The 16468-nt window shown below is 49.7% G+C and overlaps 5 protein-coding genes across 12 annotated transcripts; 1 reads left to right on the forward strand and 4 right to left on the reverse strand.

Annotated features, from left to right (window-relative positions):
* Positions 1–70: 70 nt before the first annotated feature.
* FOXG_11505 (ATP-dependent RNA helicase DBP2) lies at positions 71–3406 on the reverse strand. Of its 6 annotated transcripts, XM_018391148.1 has the most exons (7): positions 2995–3406; positions 2698–2846; positions 1677–2645; positions 1511–1618; positions 924–1052; positions 729–872; positions 71–671 (listed from the first exon to the last, which is right to left on the reverse strand). In XM_018391148.1, exons 1-7 carry the CDS (start codon positions 3138–3140, stop codon positions 625–627), a joined length of 1692 nt encoding a protein of 563 aa, XP_018249744.1. In that variant the 5' UTR covers positions 3141–3406; the 3' UTR covers positions 71–624. The 6 variants fall into 6 exon arrangements, with proteins under 6 accessions (XP_018249744.1, XP_018249745.1, XP_018249746.1 ...); XM_018391149.1 differs by having other exon boundaries at positions 71–872; XM_018391150.1 differs by lacking the exon at positions 2995–3406 and having other exon boundaries at positions 2698–2899.
* A 462-nt stretch (positions 3407–3868) lies between these two features.
* On the reverse strand, positions 3869–5645 carry FOXG_11506 (kynureninase 1). Its single transcript, XM_018391152.1, has 3 exons — positions 5315–5645; positions 4921–5258; positions 3869–4867 (listed from the first exon to the last, which is right to left on the reverse strand). The coding sequence occupies exons 1-3, from the start codon at positions 5457–5459 to the stop codon at positions 3947–3949; spliced, it is 1404 nt and encodes a 467-aa protein (XP_018249748.1). The 5' UTR covers positions 5460–5645; the 3' UTR covers positions 3869–3946.
* Positions 5646–5669: 24 nt separating this feature from the next.
* FOXG_11507 (NADH dehydrogenase) lies at positions 5670–8801 on the reverse strand. Its single transcript, XM_018391153.1, has 3 exons — positions 7806–8801; positions 6422–7726; positions 5670–6364 (listed from the first exon to the last, which is right to left on the reverse strand). The coding sequence occupies exons 1-3, from the start codon at positions 8158–8160 to the stop codon at positions 6291–6293; spliced, it is 1734 nt and encodes a 577-aa protein (XP_018249749.1). The 5' UTR covers positions 8161–8801; the 3' UTR covers positions 5670–6290.
* A 1760-nt stretch (positions 8802–10561) lies between these two features.
* On the forward strand, positions 10562–14101 carry FOXG_11508 (uncharacterized protein). The gene is made up of 3 exons (XM_018391154.1): positions 10562–12800; positions 12900–12963; positions 13022–14101. Exons 1-3 carry the CDS (start codon positions 12306–12308, stop codon positions 13924–13926), a joined length of 1464 nt encoding a protein of 487 aa, XP_018249750.1. The 5' UTR covers positions 10562–12305; the 3' UTR covers positions 13927–14101.
* On the reverse strand, positions 13021–16428 carry FOXG_11509 (uncharacterized protein). Of its 3 annotated transcripts, none has more exons than XM_018391156.1 (12): positions 16170–16409; positions 15880–16061; positions 15745–15827; positions 15303–15690; positions 15090–15249; positions 14888–15038; positions 14774–14839; positions 14615–14723; positions 14347–14562; positions 14217–14296; positions 14038–14168; positions 13112–13980 (listed from the first exon to the last, which is right to left on the reverse strand). In XM_018391156.1, the coding sequence occupies exons 1-11, from the start codon at positions 16220–16222 to the stop codon at positions 14124–14126; spliced, it is 1533 nt and encodes a 510-aa protein (XP_018249752.1). In that variant the 5' UTR covers positions 16223–16409; the 3' UTR covers positions 13112–13980; positions 14038–14123. The 3 variants fall into 3 exon arrangements, with proteins under 3 accessions (XP_018249751.1, XP_018249752.1, XP_018249753.1); XM_018391157.1 differs by having other exon boundaries at positions 14058–14168; positions 16170–16398; XM_018391155.1 differs by having other exon boundaries at positions 13021–14168; positions 16170–16428.
* Positions 16429–16468: the final 40 nt, after the last annotated feature.

Genomic DNA, 16468 nt, shown 5'->3' on the forward strand with positions numbered 1-16468 from the left:
GACACATCGGTTAGGGGGGGGGGGGGCGGGGGCAACCGATACCATCAAAGGCAACCAGACTATGAAGAAGCAGTGATATACGTGGTGATCTATGTGACAGTAACCTGGGAATGTTCCTCTCCAATACTTCAATGGGTCCGATACTTTTCTGTAGGCGCTTAGTCGCGAGATAACATACATTCAATTACACCATCAACATAGAGTGAGTCGTGTTAGTTGAGTGAACTACAATTGTCTATTGAACATACAGCTCGACTCTTGACAAGATTGTCATCGACCTCCAGAACACGAGGCCTCCAATAAAGGTGGGATATTTTCCCCTTATCTCCACCTGCGAGCGTTTTCCATACCGCTCGACACGATATCATCATCCCAATCTAAAGCCATTATTTCGAATAACATAAAATAGAAAACGAGAAAATGCCACATAAAGTGCGTGACCAAACCGATCCGCAATCAAACCAGAAATCCAGACTCGCATGACGAGTCAAGTCTAATCGAATCACCCATCTCTAACAAACAAACGCCTTGGGTGTCATATACTTTTGAGAATCCGAGGATCCATAATGTGAGGCTGCCTGATCCGTATCACGAGAGGGTGGTAACCCAATATGAATAAACCTCTTACCACCGACGGTTACGGTTGCCGATGGGCATGTTGTTAGCGTTGGCTGGAGGTCCAGTCAGCTCGATAGGTATCTAGCTGCTTCAGCGTCGGCGATACCCACCTCTACCACCGCCGCGACCACGTCCCCATCCACCGTAGCCGCGACCACCACCGCCGCCATATCGAGTCATCTCAGCAAGGCGAGGGTCAATCTGCTGCTTGGCCTCCTGGAGAACATTGACAAGATCACGGGCCTGCTTCTGGTCTGAGAAGATCGTTAGTATGTATGAAGACGATAAAGTTGAAGGATACTCACTGTCAGTAGTGAAAAGGGTGATAGCGGTACCCTTGGCACCGGCACGACCGGTACGACCAATTCTGTGAATGTAGTCCTCCGAGTTGTTGGGGTAGTCGTAGTTCAACACATGAGTGATGTTGCGCACATCTTTAGCAAGAATGGTTAGCAGGCGAAGCAGGGGTTTGTATAGCAACGTTCCAGCACGGAAGATGAAGGTGAATGGCTAAGCATATTGGCAAGCCATCTGTACTTCACTCCTAGCGGAGATGGGGCAATAGAAAGTGCGTCAAAATGCCATCCTGGAGTATGCGGGTCACTGGGTCCTGGGAACAAGAGAACCTTGGCCAGCAGCTTGATCAAAGGCAACAATATGCCAACTCCACACTCGTACCACGGGAGTGAGAACGGTACAAGAGTGAACACACGTGAGTATAGCAAAGTGAAGGCTACACAACGGATCAAGACCCCGTTGGTTGAGAACCAATTGGACACGATAATTATCAGGCAGATTCGCACAGTCAAGAGAGCCCCTAAACACGAGAGTAAAGTACAGCAAGTGCTGTCGCTGGAGGTTGCCATGGGGGAGGGGGGATGATGATACATACCGATACCACGCGAGGCCACGTCAGTAGCCACCATGATGGGTGACTTTCCGGTCTTGAACTGGTCAAGCACCCAATCACGCTCGTTCTGCTGCTTGTCACCGTGAATGGCTAACATATGTTAGTAGCTGTTCTGTAATATTGTTGTGGGATGATGGATGATACTTACAGAGCGCGGGCCATCCATCCTGGCGGAGGAATCGAGTGATCTCGTCAGCAATTCGCTTTGTGCCGACAAAGATGAGGATCTTGTTCTCCTTGTTCTCCATAACCTTCTCAAGGTGCTTGATCATGCGGTCTCGCTTCTCCATGTCTGTGACAACCTCGACAATCTGTGTGATACGGTGGTTGGCAGCAAGCTCCATGGAACCAATGTTGACCTGGATGAAGTCCTGAAGGAAGTCGGAAGCCAGAGCGCGGACCTCCTTGGGCCATGTAGCGGACCACATCAGAGTCTGTCGGTCAGGTCGAATCTGGCCAATAATCTTGCGAATCTGGGGCTCGAAACCCATGTCAAGCATGCGATCAGCCTCGTCGAGAACGAGGTAAGTGACACGACGCAAGTTAGTCTTACCAGCCTCAAGCATGTCAATCAAGCGGCCAGGGGTGGCAATGCAGACCTCAACTCCTCGAGAGAGGTCGCGAATCTGAGGACCCTTAGGGACACCACCGTAAACACAAGTGTTTCGGATACGAGAAGATCGGCCAAACTTCTTCATCTCTTCCTGAATCTGAACAGCAAGTTCACGAGTAGGGGCGAGGACGAGAACAATAGGGCCGTCGCCGGGAGCAAGGAGAGGTTGAGCGTTGATGTGGACAATGGAGGGGAGACAATACGTAAGAGTCTTTCCGGAACCTGTCTCGGCAATACCAACGACATCACGACCGGAAAGGGCCATGGGCCAACCCTGAGACTGAATGGCAGTAGGGGCAGGGAAGCCCTGGGCCTTGACCTCATCCATGACATATCTGGGGAAACCAGCCTCGTCGAAAGTCTCGACGGGTCTTGGAACATCCTTGCCAGCGATGGTCATCTGGTGCTTGCGGCGGAAGGCTTCCACATCAGCATCAGATCGGTTTGTGACATCGGGGTGTTCCTTGTAGAAAGACTTCTCGAACTTGGGGAGGGTGCTGACATCTAGACGAACGTTAGTATGCGAAAACAACAACAGGGCGAGCGAAACACGTACCCCACTCCTGGTTCTTGAGGCCAGCGCCGAGGGCACCCATACGGTCACCGCCGGCACCTCCTCCATAGCCGCCTCCGAAACCACCACCTCCAAAACCGCCGCCGCCGCCGCCGCCGTAACCATTTCCGTTACCGTATCCATTACCTCGGCTGTGTTCTGTGTTAGCGAAATGCAATAAAATATTAGATTGGACACGCATATGTTGGTGGTTGGGCGCGTTGTCGTTGGGGAAACGGCCGCGCCTCTAGGCTGAAACCACCGAATCTGCGCTCAAACCACAAAGAAAAATCGACTCACCCTCCGTAGCCACCACCGCCGTAACCATTGCGGTCACCACCTCGGTCACCACCACGGTCGCCGCGATCACGGCCGTAACCACCACCGCCGTAGCCACCTCCTCCGCGGCCACCGCCGCCGCTGTATCCGCCGTCGTAGCCAGACATTATTTCAGGTGAAGAGAGATAAGACAGAGCCGTTTGGAATGCACCCGTCTAGGAAGGGGGAAAGGGGAGTATTAGAATAAAGAAAGACGTGGGATGCGCAATATGATATCTCGAAGTTACGAGATTAGCCTTCTGTTTGATGAAGAAGGAGTGCGCGCCCGAAGGATGAGATGATGAATGGGAAAGGGAGAGATGAATGGAGGAGGATGTGTGAAGTTTTAAGAGAACCGGCTCGGACGCGCTGACCATGTAATTTTTTTTTTTTTGCTCTCGCCGCTAGGCAAGTCCGCCTGGTAGATCCACATAATTCTTTTGAGGCGGCGGTGTGATTGGGCTAGAATGCTCCACTGAAAAGAACCCTTGAGATGCCGCCACCTTAGTCAGGAACCTTGTGGGTCTTACCCTATACTTCCAAACTTTTCACAATTTCTTATCGTAGGACTTCACATGACATTTTAGGTAGCGTTAGTTCTTACATTCTTTATCCATCTGTAGTGCTCTACTGGGTTATAGGGCGAAATACAGAAACGAATGTCATGTCCATTAGTTTGCGTAACCCCTGCATAGGTTGTCAATCTACAAATGCACAGCTCAAAAGTTCTTAGATAATACTCCAAGTGCACGGATAGCAAAGCAGTTTCAAAGCCCAAATGTATTAGGCACTGTCAAAAACACTTACATCGAAGAGATGGCTGCATGTCTGTGATGGTAGAGCTAACATGAAATAACTGTATCAATCATCACAGCGTGAAATAGCTGGTCGCATATTGAATAATTAGGTGGTAATTTGTTCCTCTAGTATCTACCTACTCATCCATTTGCTGCCTTTTCCACTTTACATCCAGGGCCTCCTCTAACGCGCCCCTGAACGCACCGACAAAGCCCCAGCAATCTAAGAAAGTATTATACAGCGGTGCAGGCGCTACTCTAATCACATTCGGTCTGCGCTCGTCAACCAGAACACTCCTCCTCTCAAGACCAGCCATGACCTCATCAAGCAATCCATCGGCCAGGAGAATGCTCACCTGCGCCCCACGACGTTCTTGCTCACTTGGCGTGATGATCTTCCAGTACGTGCTCATGTCCTGCGGCAGCTTCTGCAGTTCGGAGACGAGATAGGCCGTTAATCTGGTGCTCTTTTCGCGTAGAGGAGCCATACCGCCGGCCAGCTCGAATACCTCTAAGGAAGCACAGAGAGATGTTATGTCGAGTACGGAGGGATTGCTGAGTTGAAACCCTGCTGCGCCAGGAACAGGAACGAAACCAGGTCTCATGGCGAATCGGTTCTTCTTGTCGTTTCCCCACCAGCCGGCGAGTCTCACGTTGTGCGATCCATCGTCCGCAACCTCCGTGTGACGTTCGTGAACAAACATACCTCCAATACAGCCTGGTCCGCCATTCAAGTACTTGTATGTACACCAAGCAGCCGCGTCGACGTTCCAGTCGTGTAATGAGAGAGGCACGTTACCTGCAGCATGAGCGAGATCCCAAATGACGAATACGCCACGCTCGCGAGCAAAACTAGTCAGATGTGGAATATCGAGGAGCTGGCCCGAGTAGTATTGGATACCTGGAAGGAGAAGTACTGCAGTAGTGGAGGCGTGCTTCTCGATAATGGACTCGACATATTCGTTAGAGAGAATGTCCTCGTTATTTGGAGCCTCAATGGTAATCATCGAGTCTTCAGGACGGAGTCCGTGATGCCGTATTTGTGTCTCAACAGCATACTAAGCATCCATGTTAGCACCTCGATTGCCTAGTGCTGAGTTGAATCACTGACATGATCACTTGGGAACGCTTTGCTCTCTAGTATGATTTTATGCCGTCCCTTAACATCAGGCTTGTAAAATGCCGCCATCAATAAGTGAAGATTGGCCGTGAGAGTCTGCATGACAGCCACTTCGCTGACCTTGCCGCCCACGATTGGCGCAGTCATCTCGGCCGCACGAGCATCAACGTCTAGCCATGTTGGCAGAGGAGAGTCATCAAGGGGCTTGAAGTGGCCCTGCACACCTTGTGTGCGCCATGTCGCGAGGTATTGCTGTATGCGATCTAAAGTGCGTTTGGGCTGAAGACCGAGAGAGTTGCCTACAAGGTAAATCGCTCTATCATTGGCATCTGCAAGAGTTAGACCAACATGGAGGATACGCTAGATATCAGAGAAGTACACTAACCCGTGCTGTCACTGGTAGGGAGAGTTTTGCGAGCTACATCAGCTTTGGAGGGGATGTTGAACTCGTCGCGAGTGTGTCTGAGAGCGTCACTGGAGTCCAGCTCAATGGCGTGGTCCCTGCCAGAAAGCTTGGAGGAGTCACCCATGGCCAAGAGCACAGACAGGTCAGGTTATATCGTGCAATGAGTTGCCCACCTTGGGTCTAGGGAATGAACAAATTCTCTTCCCCACGTCACGTTCCCGAGTAAAGTAGCTAATGTAGATGACAAGCTCCGCATATCGGCTTGACGCGGGGAGCTTCTGCCCCGCAGCCAAACTTGGGAGCTCCCGACTTATGGCCGGGACCATTTGGAGATGCAGGATTTGATATCCATATGAAGAGCACGAGGCCAGGCCAGACAGGGCATCTACATTACATATGATGCAGAATTCTTCATGTGAAAGGTAGGTCCACGAACCAAGACATCGATGTGCTCTGTCACCTTGTCCGGTGTCACAAGAACCCCCTTTCTGGCATCATACTATGGTATGTACACAACGAGAGAGCAGCTCGAAGAGAGCACTCACAGGCACAAGCAAGACCCGCGTATTTGTTCACGATATGAAGTTTTGTTGATTCTTTTTCCCCATCCTCCACAAGTCTCCCTGCTTTTCGCTTTTCTGCGCACTCTAGCTATGTCATACAAGGGGCCTGCCTCTCCCATCTATATCCGTGAACAAAGAAAAAATTACAGAACAAAAAAAGAAGTAAAGAAAGACCAAAGCGAGGTTTACAAAATGAAGCATCCCATCCCAAGCCCGATTCTAATCAGACATCTATTAGTCCGGCCCAGTTAATGCACAATGCTCCAAGTACACCCTCCCAAGAACAGATCGTCGTAAGATGCAGTCCGTGGACAATATAAAGTCCTCGGCTATCGCATCTCATATCAGGGTATCGAACCTTGTTGCATAAAAGGTTTTGTTGGATCGAGGGTTTACTCGCGAGAGACGTCACGGCCGAAGGCCTTGGACTTGAGCCAGTCAACAGCGACCAGCACACGGTTTCGGGCTAGAGAAACCCAGTTAGCGCGATTATAATGTCAATCATAGTTTGTGATGAACTTACTGCTGAAGCACATGGAGAGGTAGGCACTTCGCCAGAACAGGTAGGTCAAGCCGCCACCACTGGCAATGTTACCGTTGAACCAAGGAACATCAGCAACAGCCTTCTCGCTACCAATGTAGGCCAAGCTACCCTGGTGGGAGTATCGGAAGGGCTTGACGTCCTTGATCCGGCGAAGCTGCTTCTCAAGGCTCTCAATCTCAGCGGCGACCTCAGCAGAGTTACCCTGCTTGAGGTTCAGGCTGCTGCTGAGCTCCTTGATGCGAGCCTCCTGAGAGTCAGTCTTCGCCATGTTGTTGAACAGGCGGGCCAGGAAAGAACCCTCCTGGGAAGCGACCTGAGCAGTAGGGGCGTAGCCAGCAACGGCGCAGTCACCGACGGCCCAGATATCGCGGGTGCCCTGGACAACAAGGTACTCGTTGACAGCAAGACCACGGCGAGAATCCTTCTGGGCGGGAACCTTGCTCATGAGGTCACGGACAATGGGGCGAACAGCGTTTCCGGTAGCCCAGACAAGCAGACCGTAAGGGATACGGAGAGTTTGCTTGGTGCCATCAGGACCAGCGCACTCAGCCTCAACAAAGTCCTCTGTCACCCTCTTGACCATGGTCTTGAGTTTGATGTCAATGTTCTCCTCGCGCAGGGTGTTCTCGGTGTACTCAATGAGCTGCTTGGAGAAAGAAGGGAGAACGTTGGGAAGGGCCTCAATAAGAGTGACCTTGAAGCGGTGGCTGATCTCGGGAATCAGCTTCTTGATGTCGTCCTCGAAGAAATCACGGAGCTCTCCAGCGAACTCGACACCAGTAGGACCACCACCAACAACGACCATGTGCATGAGACGGTCGATCTCTTCTTGGGATTGACCCTTGAAAGAAGCGCGCTCAACACAGTCCATAATCTTCTTGCGGATCAGCTGGGCATCACCAATCTCCTTGAGGAAGCAACTGTTCTCGCGGACACCGGGAATACCGAAAGTGGCATTCTCAGCACCGACACCAATGACGAGCATGTCGTAGGGGATCTCAGTCTGAGAGTGAGGGCCCTTGCCCTCGGTGTTGTCCTTGATCTTGACAACCTTGCGATCAGGGTCAACAGAGGAAGCCTCAGCTTCGTAGTACTTAACGGCACCCTTCTTGTGGCGGAGGATAGTGCGGACAGGCTCCATGATTGAGCGGTGCTCAATAAGACCGGTTGTGCATGAAGGCAGGAGGGGAGTGAAGAGGAAGTAGTTGCGAGGAGAGACGACGATGACATTGTAGTTCTCGGTGTCGAGGTTCTTCAGGAGACCGACAGAGCCCCAACCGGATCCTAAAGAAGGGTATTGCGTCAGTAACTTGGCATGATATGTGGGAGGAGCGCCTATAGCTATGCGCGCCGAATTACTCACCCAAAACGACAAGAGTCTTCTTGGAAGGGTCAGGCTGGTACTGCTCTTGAGGGTGGCGGTCATCGTAGATAACGTAACATGTGTAACCGACGAGAGCACCGAGAGAGAGGTATGTGAGTCTCCATGTCCATCGGAGGGTTCGTCGAATCTTGCCAGGCTTGGGCTTGGGCTTGGGTGCCTCGTCAGCATAGGCTCTTCGGAAGGCAATGCGGCCAGAGTTGTTGAGTTTCATGGCGATAGAAGGTCGAGCAGAGGTCTTGGAGGCAGTAGAAAGGGCGCGAGTCGCAATGCGACTGCTGGGGGCCATCTGGCCGACCCGGGAGAGGGCCGTCATGGCTCGCGCGGAGGAAGCCATTGGGAGGATCTGGTAGAGAGGAGCTCAATTGAGAGTGATTGAAGGGAGAAGGAGAGAAAAGAAGAGGAAAGAAAGAATAGAGGACACAGACTGAGAGTCTCTGGACCAGATGAGGGCGTCGCGAGCGGATGGGGCTGGTGACGGACGGAGGTGAGTCGAAGGAGAATCAGTCACAACCCACGAAAGAGGGCGAGAGAATTTAGTGTACAAGAACTGGACCTTAGTTGCGGTACGTAACTGGAGGCGAAGCTAGCAGACAGTGAGTGAGTGAAAAGAGAGACCCTCATCGGCTGGCCGGACACAAGGTAACTAGGGTGCAAGAAAAGATGATGGCATAGTTATATTTGATAGTGTTTGGCTTCTTTTTTGCTACCGTCCTGTCCCCCCTCGAGATAAGACATCCCGTCTTCCATTTCTTGCTTGCGTTTAAGGCTCCACTAAAAAGTTCAGGTTCCCTGCCCGTGCCTTCAAGACTTCAAGCTTAGCGGAGCGGGTCGGCGTGGGCTTCCGTCCTCAGCTACCTAAGCTACGGGTGCTGCATGGCCCTGAATGACGCCCACTGAACGAATGAATGGCTTTAAATCAGAGATCATCTTCCATTTGGGCGGCCAAATGATTGGGGTTCGGATTTGATAACTTGTGGTCACAAGAATCACAGTTTTCCTTCTGATATCTTCTCGTGTTGGCTTGTGATTATCACTTATCACTTCTCGTCTCCAAATTCAGACTCCAATAACCCAATCCAATGGACCGGACCGGGCTTCAACACCGATCCGCAGCTTTGGTTCAGATAAAAGTTGCAGTGCAGTTAAAAATTGGGGTTGATTGCTCATCCTAACACCTAAAATTTTTGTCAACCTTTACCCTCTAGCTTCTAGTCTTTCGCCTTCTGGCCCTTGGCGTGTCCGGCCCGTTATGAAATCGGCAAAACTCCACTAACTTACCGAGCAAACCCCCTGTATACGATTCTATTTTCTAGTATCATGACGAGTGCTGGTGACAATATCAAGGTGAAGGAGGCGGGTTTCCTCCTCCATTGCTCGTGATAATTCGGTCTGATGCTATCAGAACATTGTGCATAATTCTGTCACACCATCACCACCACTACATATCACTATTGTTTATCATTGTTCTGCTGTGTGGTCAACTCGACATAAATCTCGGTGTCTCTCCGTTTCCGGCCGCCCGGGTTGCTTTCAGCAGAGAAATGTGACATTGGCATTCATTGTGGACTGCTCGATCCTTGAAGCCTTTGGCGAGCGATAGAGCGCATGAACAACAGCCTTGTCATGAAAGATTGATAGACATATTACGTATACTGTTACTGTATTTCGGCATCCGGAATACGGGAACACCAAGCATCCAATATCTTGCTTTTTATGTCCCCGATTTTGATCCATTGAGACAGTCCACGCTGTAATATCCATTTTATTGCAGTCTGCCAATCAAATGCGGTAATTCCCTGGATCTTAAGCCTGTAGATGGAAAACCTCCGGCCCTGAAGGATAGGAGACTGTCATCCGTCGGTGAAAACCCGGTTTCTCGCGCTCTCATTTCTGATTTCTGAGGTGTTAGGAGACACCGCGGTGTGTCGGTGAGGCTTTTAACCCTTGGCGCGGATTAGTCCATCATTGGATACAGAGCGAACGATATTAACCATAAGAACTTCAAAGTATTCATGCAATAAATATTGTAGAGGGCGGTTAATTTCAGGTGCCTGTAGGAAAATAAGATGCGCGATTTGGTCTCGTTTGGGAAGCTCCTAGCGCATTCACATGTCGCTAACAGCCTCTCACTTACAGGATACGCGGTATTACCCAAATAGGTGTTACTGCTATTGTGAACGACGAGCGAATGGTAGATTTGCCGTCGTAATTGCATTGTAATTCATGACAGAAGCTATTGTCTTATATCTCTCATCCCGTTTTCTTGAGTAATTGCCCAATGTCTCGCTTACCATTTGCTGGTTGCTGATCAATTTTGGTAGATTAGGCTGTTGATGTCTATCATTTGCGTGGGGTGTTGACTTATATCGAAACACCATCGAAATATTTCTACCTCACCCAACCTTATCATGTGAAATCTAGATGAAATATGTAATCCCCAGATCTTGACGCGATTCTCGTACTATACCCCAGAATCAGATAAAGATTGGGGGGGTTTAGTGCATCCCTGACAGCCAGTCCATCTCGGAGCCGCAGTCACATCTTGTCAACCTTGCATCCGTAGAAGCGCACACAATTCATCTCTCGCGATGAACCTCAACCCGAACCCTTAAAAAGAGCTCACTCCCATTTTCTGTCTAGTGCCCGCCGTGCTCGCTCCCTTGGACCGGGTGGATCTCATCGTGGAGCCTCAAGAAGAGAAAACGTTCATGTCCGCAAGCGCGCTAATGACGGATCCGCGCTTCAGTGCGTTCTGTTCATGATGGTGAACATGGACATAGGCGAGGTATGTGATTGGAGCGCGTTCTCAAGGGGTCTTCGGTGAGCGAGCACGGTGAGGAAGCTGAAGACTGCGTCTATTTCAACTTCAAATGTCATTTAGTTTGTGCGTATCTGGGATGTGGTGATGGGGGCAAGATCTTGCTAGCCCTTTATGGGGACGGCCACTCGGAGAATTCTCCGACACTGATGAATGCGATGTTTAGTATTATCAAGAGCACTTGCGTTCATCTGATGGGGCATGTGACGGATTTACTTTCTGGGCCATCCTGCCAGTTGCAAGTTTATTGTCTTGTTTGATGATAAAACACTCCTTCTTCACGAAACACTTGTGGCGACATGTCCAGCAGCTCTTGATTGTCATGATGGCTGGAGCAGCAATGAGTAATTGCCTGTCTCCACTACACATGGAATCTGGAACTGACGCAAAAGCTTTTTTCAAGGGTCCATCAAATGATGACTTTATCCACAAATGATTTAACATCAAACATCCACTCTGAGTCTTGGATATCGGACCGTCTTGCATGCGCCATGAATCGCTGACTTTGCCGGCGGGGACCGGCATTTGATGTGCAAACCCCAGATGAGGCTGCTGAAAACGATAGCCGGATGGCAAGCCGATATCATGAGACTCAATGTGTCGAAGGTTGAAGATTCCGAAGCAAAACGAGCTTCAGATTGTTGAGTGTGTCTCGAGTCTGGGCATCTGAAGCAGAATAACCAACCACCTGTCGATCTTTCGAACCACCATACATGAACTTCATATGATGATAGTCTGAGCGTCAATCAACATCATATCATTTATCCTCAACTACATAAGCTGTCAAGGAGGATTGAATCCTTCGTTAATAACCGATCTATCACAGAAAACCCAATTGATGAAGAACGAGCAGTGACAGCCCCCCTGCATAACCGTCTTCATCAATCTCTTGCGACAGGCTGAAACAGGAGCTTGACTTTGAGACGTGCAACCCCTGCCGCTAGAAACCTACAAGCTGAGGCAACCCGTCGCTAACACATATGCAGCCATTTCTGCACCAGCCCTGTTAGCACATCAACGACGGGCTACCGTGCTTCCATCCTGAATCTTGGTTCTTGGGCAAAGAAGCGACACCAAGCGTTTTCAAACAGCAGACAAAGACTTTTGAACTACCAGGTTCGGCTTGAATGTTTCGTGTTACTCGCATCGTGCCCCTGAACCCTGAGATCGCCTTGGCTGTATGGGGTTTATCACCGTCTATGGCTGTCGGATCCTTGTCTTTATAATGTATCATATCGTATCGTATCGCATGTATAATGTAACTGTTGATCTTGTCTCATCCCACGGACCAACTCCAGCTCTAACCTTGGAGGTTCCTCGCGCTTCACTTCCTCTCTCGTCCGTCCTCTCGTTTCTCTTCCTCTTCAATCAGCAGAAACTCCATTTCTCGCTTTTTGCATGTCATAAACCGCCAAGCCCTTATATTCTTTCCTTTGTCCTTCTCTTCCTTTGCTCTTGATCAAGGCTGGACCTTCGTTTGAATAACACTTTCTTTTATCTGATCAAGTCAGTGACTTGCATCATCAAACACTCATTTCCTGATACCCGGACTATTCATCCAACGCCTTGGGTATCCAAATCATATCAAGACATATTATAAAGACCCTTGGTTCATTAATACTTTTTGTTTATAATCAACACAACTCAGAATACCTACGACAATGGCGCCTTTTGATGAGCCCCATTACCTTCGGTGGCAGAGACAAGCAAAGAGGGCTTTTGGTGCGACTCTGCCGGATTGGACCATCGCCGATGACAGCGACGACTATGATGTTCACATTATGAAGAAGCGCACAGCAAGGCCGAGACGTAGACGAAGCAATGTTCCAACTTCATCCGGGGAGCCTGAGGTCATGATCAATATCCTACGGGAGCCTTATGCCAAGCGAACCGATACTGTCGACCCTGCGACTGAGAAGCAGAAGCAGGACGCGAAGAAGGAAGAGAGTAGTGACAGTGAGAGTGAAGGTGATGACGCAGCCGACAGTGGAAGTGAGAGCGAGAGCGAGGACGAAGATGAAGAGCCCAAGAAGAGTGAAGAAGACAAAACCAGCGACGACGCCAACCCAATCAACATCAAATTACCTGCATCATCAACAAACTCACCATCAGTTGAAGCTCCATCAGCTGAGGGAAGTATGTCGGATTCTCCTTTGGTAAGTCAGATCCTTGACCCGCTCATCATGTCCAAGTCGTTTTGGATTGAAAGACATGTCAAATGCATTGAAAGCTCGGTCTTGCTAACTCCTCTAAAGGTCGAAGGTGGTGATGGTATGCACTCCAATGTTCACAAGATCCTGCTGGGTGTTGGATCCGTCGGTATGCTCTACCTGTCCACTTCACCTATAACATTACAGACTGCTAACACGATATCAAGGCGGCTTTCTATTCCTACTTGGCATTGGCTTCCTCATCTGGAAATTCTACTCAAGGAAGCAGTCACCAAAGAAGCCTGCTCCCATTGATGACATGAACTTCGACAAGCCCAGCCGCTTTGAGAACCTCGTTTCCAAGGTGCCTTTCCTCGGATCACGCTACGGTCACAAGGGCTGGTACACAATCGAAGATCCATCCTATTCTCCTCCGTCCTATTCTCCGCCTCTTGCCGAGAAGGCACGACCTCAGTCACCACTCTTCATGCCTAAGCAATCCGACAACTTCCTCACAGTGCCCAGCCTACCGTTCGGTGTTTATCGTACGAGTGGCGACAGAAGGACAGGGGTTACAAACTATGACATTGACGCTGTCAGCCCTACAAGCACAACCTTTGTCGAGAGCGCTGTTGAAGTCCAGGTCGTGGCTCGTCATGATCCCAAGGACTCTCTGAGCACGCCGTACAAACCTCAACAACACAAGCGAATCCCCTCTACCACACCATATGCCTACGATGTCGGACGACGTCAGACCGGTGTTAGCGAACTCTCCTCCATCTCCTCTGGCTTCGGCGACGGCGACATCGTCGTGACGCCTACCACTCAGACTGTCCAAAGCGTCCCATCGCGACCAGAGCCTTCACGACAACCCACATGGAAGTCTACCAACTCTGTCGGCCGCCGTGACACTGTATCTACAGTAGCTTCAGTGGATACACGACCACGTTTCCGCTCAGTGAACTCATGGGTGAAGCAGCAGAATGGGCAATTGCGACGAGCTCAACGACAACAAGAGAACAGCCTTGATAGTGACGCTCCTCCGGTTCCTCCTCTGGCCCCCCCTCCTGAGCAGGACTTCAGATACATGTTGCAAGACGATGAGAGACCACGTCCAGTGGAGATGGTCTAGGATGGGTTCGGGAAACATGCATGATATATAGAGGCACCTTTGAAAGGAGTATGGCTGGACCAGGCGTCAGATACCTACGTTGGATTTTGTGACATAAACAAGGAAACAAACATATGGAACCAAGTGTATACTCAATTCTATGTCTATTAATTGATCGATCTAGTCTACTTCTCCGGTTTTTATGTCTGTATGTGAACTTAGGTCTGCTTGGCAGGGAACATCTCCCAAAAGCCAATTTCCATCTAAATCGTATTAGTCAAACGTCACTGTTCAAAAGGACGAGCATATACCTTGAGAGCATGGATGAAGATCTGAACAAGCTCTTCAATTCGCGAAGGTGACTGCAGTTGAATATGCTTTTCGAGCAGGGCTGTTTCTTGGTTAATAGACAGATACTCAATGAAACTGAGAAAGACTCACTAGATCCCAACTTGACAGCGTCAGTGTAATCCTCTTCATTGTAGTTCTTGATCCACGCCCAGTACGTGTTTCCCTCGCGGACAGTCTTCTCATGGTCGTGGAGCATCTTTGCTGCGGCACCATAACCAAGGAGGCATGGAGCAAGAGCCATTTGAAGACCAACCCAATCGCCATTTTGACCAACGTCAAGGACATAACGAGTGTATGCGGTGCAGGCTGCAAAGAAAATCAGAAAAAGATCACTTGTCATCGAACTGCTTAAACTTGCCCTGCTTCTCTGGTGTGGCTCGAATCTGCTCGATGGACACACCGAAGCTCTCGCAGTACGAGGTATGGAGCTTCAGTTCATGCATGATATGCTGAACTATTTCTGTTGCCTATAGAGAGGTCATGAGGTCGTGTACAATATAGAATTAAGAGAACATACTCGAGAAATATCCTCAATGTTTTGTGCCTTGTAGGCAGCGAGGGCATTGGCACGTGAAAAGTGAATCTGTAAATAATGATTAGCTTGGGATCGTTATATGTTTTGAAGACCAACCAAGTATAGGTAATCTTGGATGATATAGCCCTTGAAGGATTCGAGAGGCAGAGTTCCGTCACCCATAGCCATGACGAAGGGATGGTAAACAAACTCCTTCCAGACGTCGCGGACATCAGGGCGCTCGAGAAGCCACTCGATGAAGTAGCCGCTGTTCTTCGAGTTAGTACAACAAAAGATGAGGGACGCTTTATGAACGTACGGAGCAAATGGGAGAGAATAGGTCGAGTGGAAGTGGTTTAGAGGACCATGCCCCTTGCCTAGGCCAGGTGCTGTTCGAATGGCAGCTTCAATGTATCGGCAGGCTGATCGAACAGCCGTAGGTGTATCAAGTCCCTTGGCCAAGTTTGATGCGATGGCCGCTAACAAACCAATTAGTATGAGACCAGAGTTCTTAGGCAAGTTTGTCACCTACACGCCAGAGAGCACCCCGTCCCATGGGTACTCGAGCTCGCCTGGTATGGGCTCTTGACTCTGACAACCTCACCATCACCGCCAACAAGAACGTCTATAACAACACTCCTCTCCTCTTCGGTCTCAGCCACAGTCAAGTCCTCCTTCATGGGCCGGTGTCCGCCCTTGACGAGCACCCACTTAGGACCTAGAGCCTGGATTCGCTGGGCTACAGTCTCAAGGTCTTGCACACTGCGAACCTCAGGGACTTCTTGACCGTTTTGGGAAAGGATAAGAATAGCTTCAGGAATGTTTGGCGTGAGAACTGTAGTGTGCGGTAGAAGGTGCTTGCAGAGATGTTGAATGGCTTCATTGGGGAGGAGTGTTGCACCAGAAGTCGAAACCATGACCTGAAAGCCAAGTGTTAGAAAGATCCTAATATAGATCTGTAAGGGGGCACATACTGGATCTACGACAAGTGACGGGATGCTATGCTTAACCATGGTCTTTGCAACCATCTCTATCGTCTCTGTAGAAGCAAGCATGCCTACCAAGGTGTTAGTCATTGTGCAACACAGCGAAATCGTTGACCAACTCACCAGTCTTGACAACATCGACACCGACATCTTCAACACAAGCATCGATCTGCTGAGAGACGAAATCGGTGGGAATGACATGAATGCCCTTGACGCCTTGAGTGTTTTGCGCAGTCAGAGCCGTAGTGGCCGTCATAGCGTAGCAGCCATGAGCAGCGATGACTTTCTGATCCGCTTCAAGTCCTCTGATGATTTTCCGTCAGCATATATTGCGATTGAACATAAAAGTATCATGAAAACGTCTTCAAAAGGCTCCATCATGCCACTTTAAGTATAAGGAAAACTATACTTACGCTCCGCCCGAACTGTCCGACCCCGCGATGACAAGCACTCGTCCTTGTACCATGATAAAGGATATCTTTAGGAGGGTTCAAAGAATGGTCAATACAATGAATCTACCAAGAAAAGATGTATGATATAGGTGTCGTGAAGGAGTAACTTGGCCTAGATCGGAACTGAGCTCGCTCTTAATCCCGCGTTTCGGTTACTCAAGGAAGCGGCGTTGGTATTGGCAGGCGATGTTAATTGCTCTGGTGGGGCCGAGTAATTCACCGTCATCATAGTTACAAGTCGTACATTATCAGGTCATGAT

The sequence above is a fragment of the Fusarium oxysporum genome, chromosome 10, assembly GCF_000149955.1.
Source record: "Fusarium oxysporum f. sp. lycopersici 4287 chromosome 10, whole genome shotgun sequence".
NCBI classification, from domain to species: Eukaryota; Fungi; Ascomycota; class Sordariomycetes; order Hypocreales; family Nectriaceae; genus Fusarium; species Fusarium oxysporum.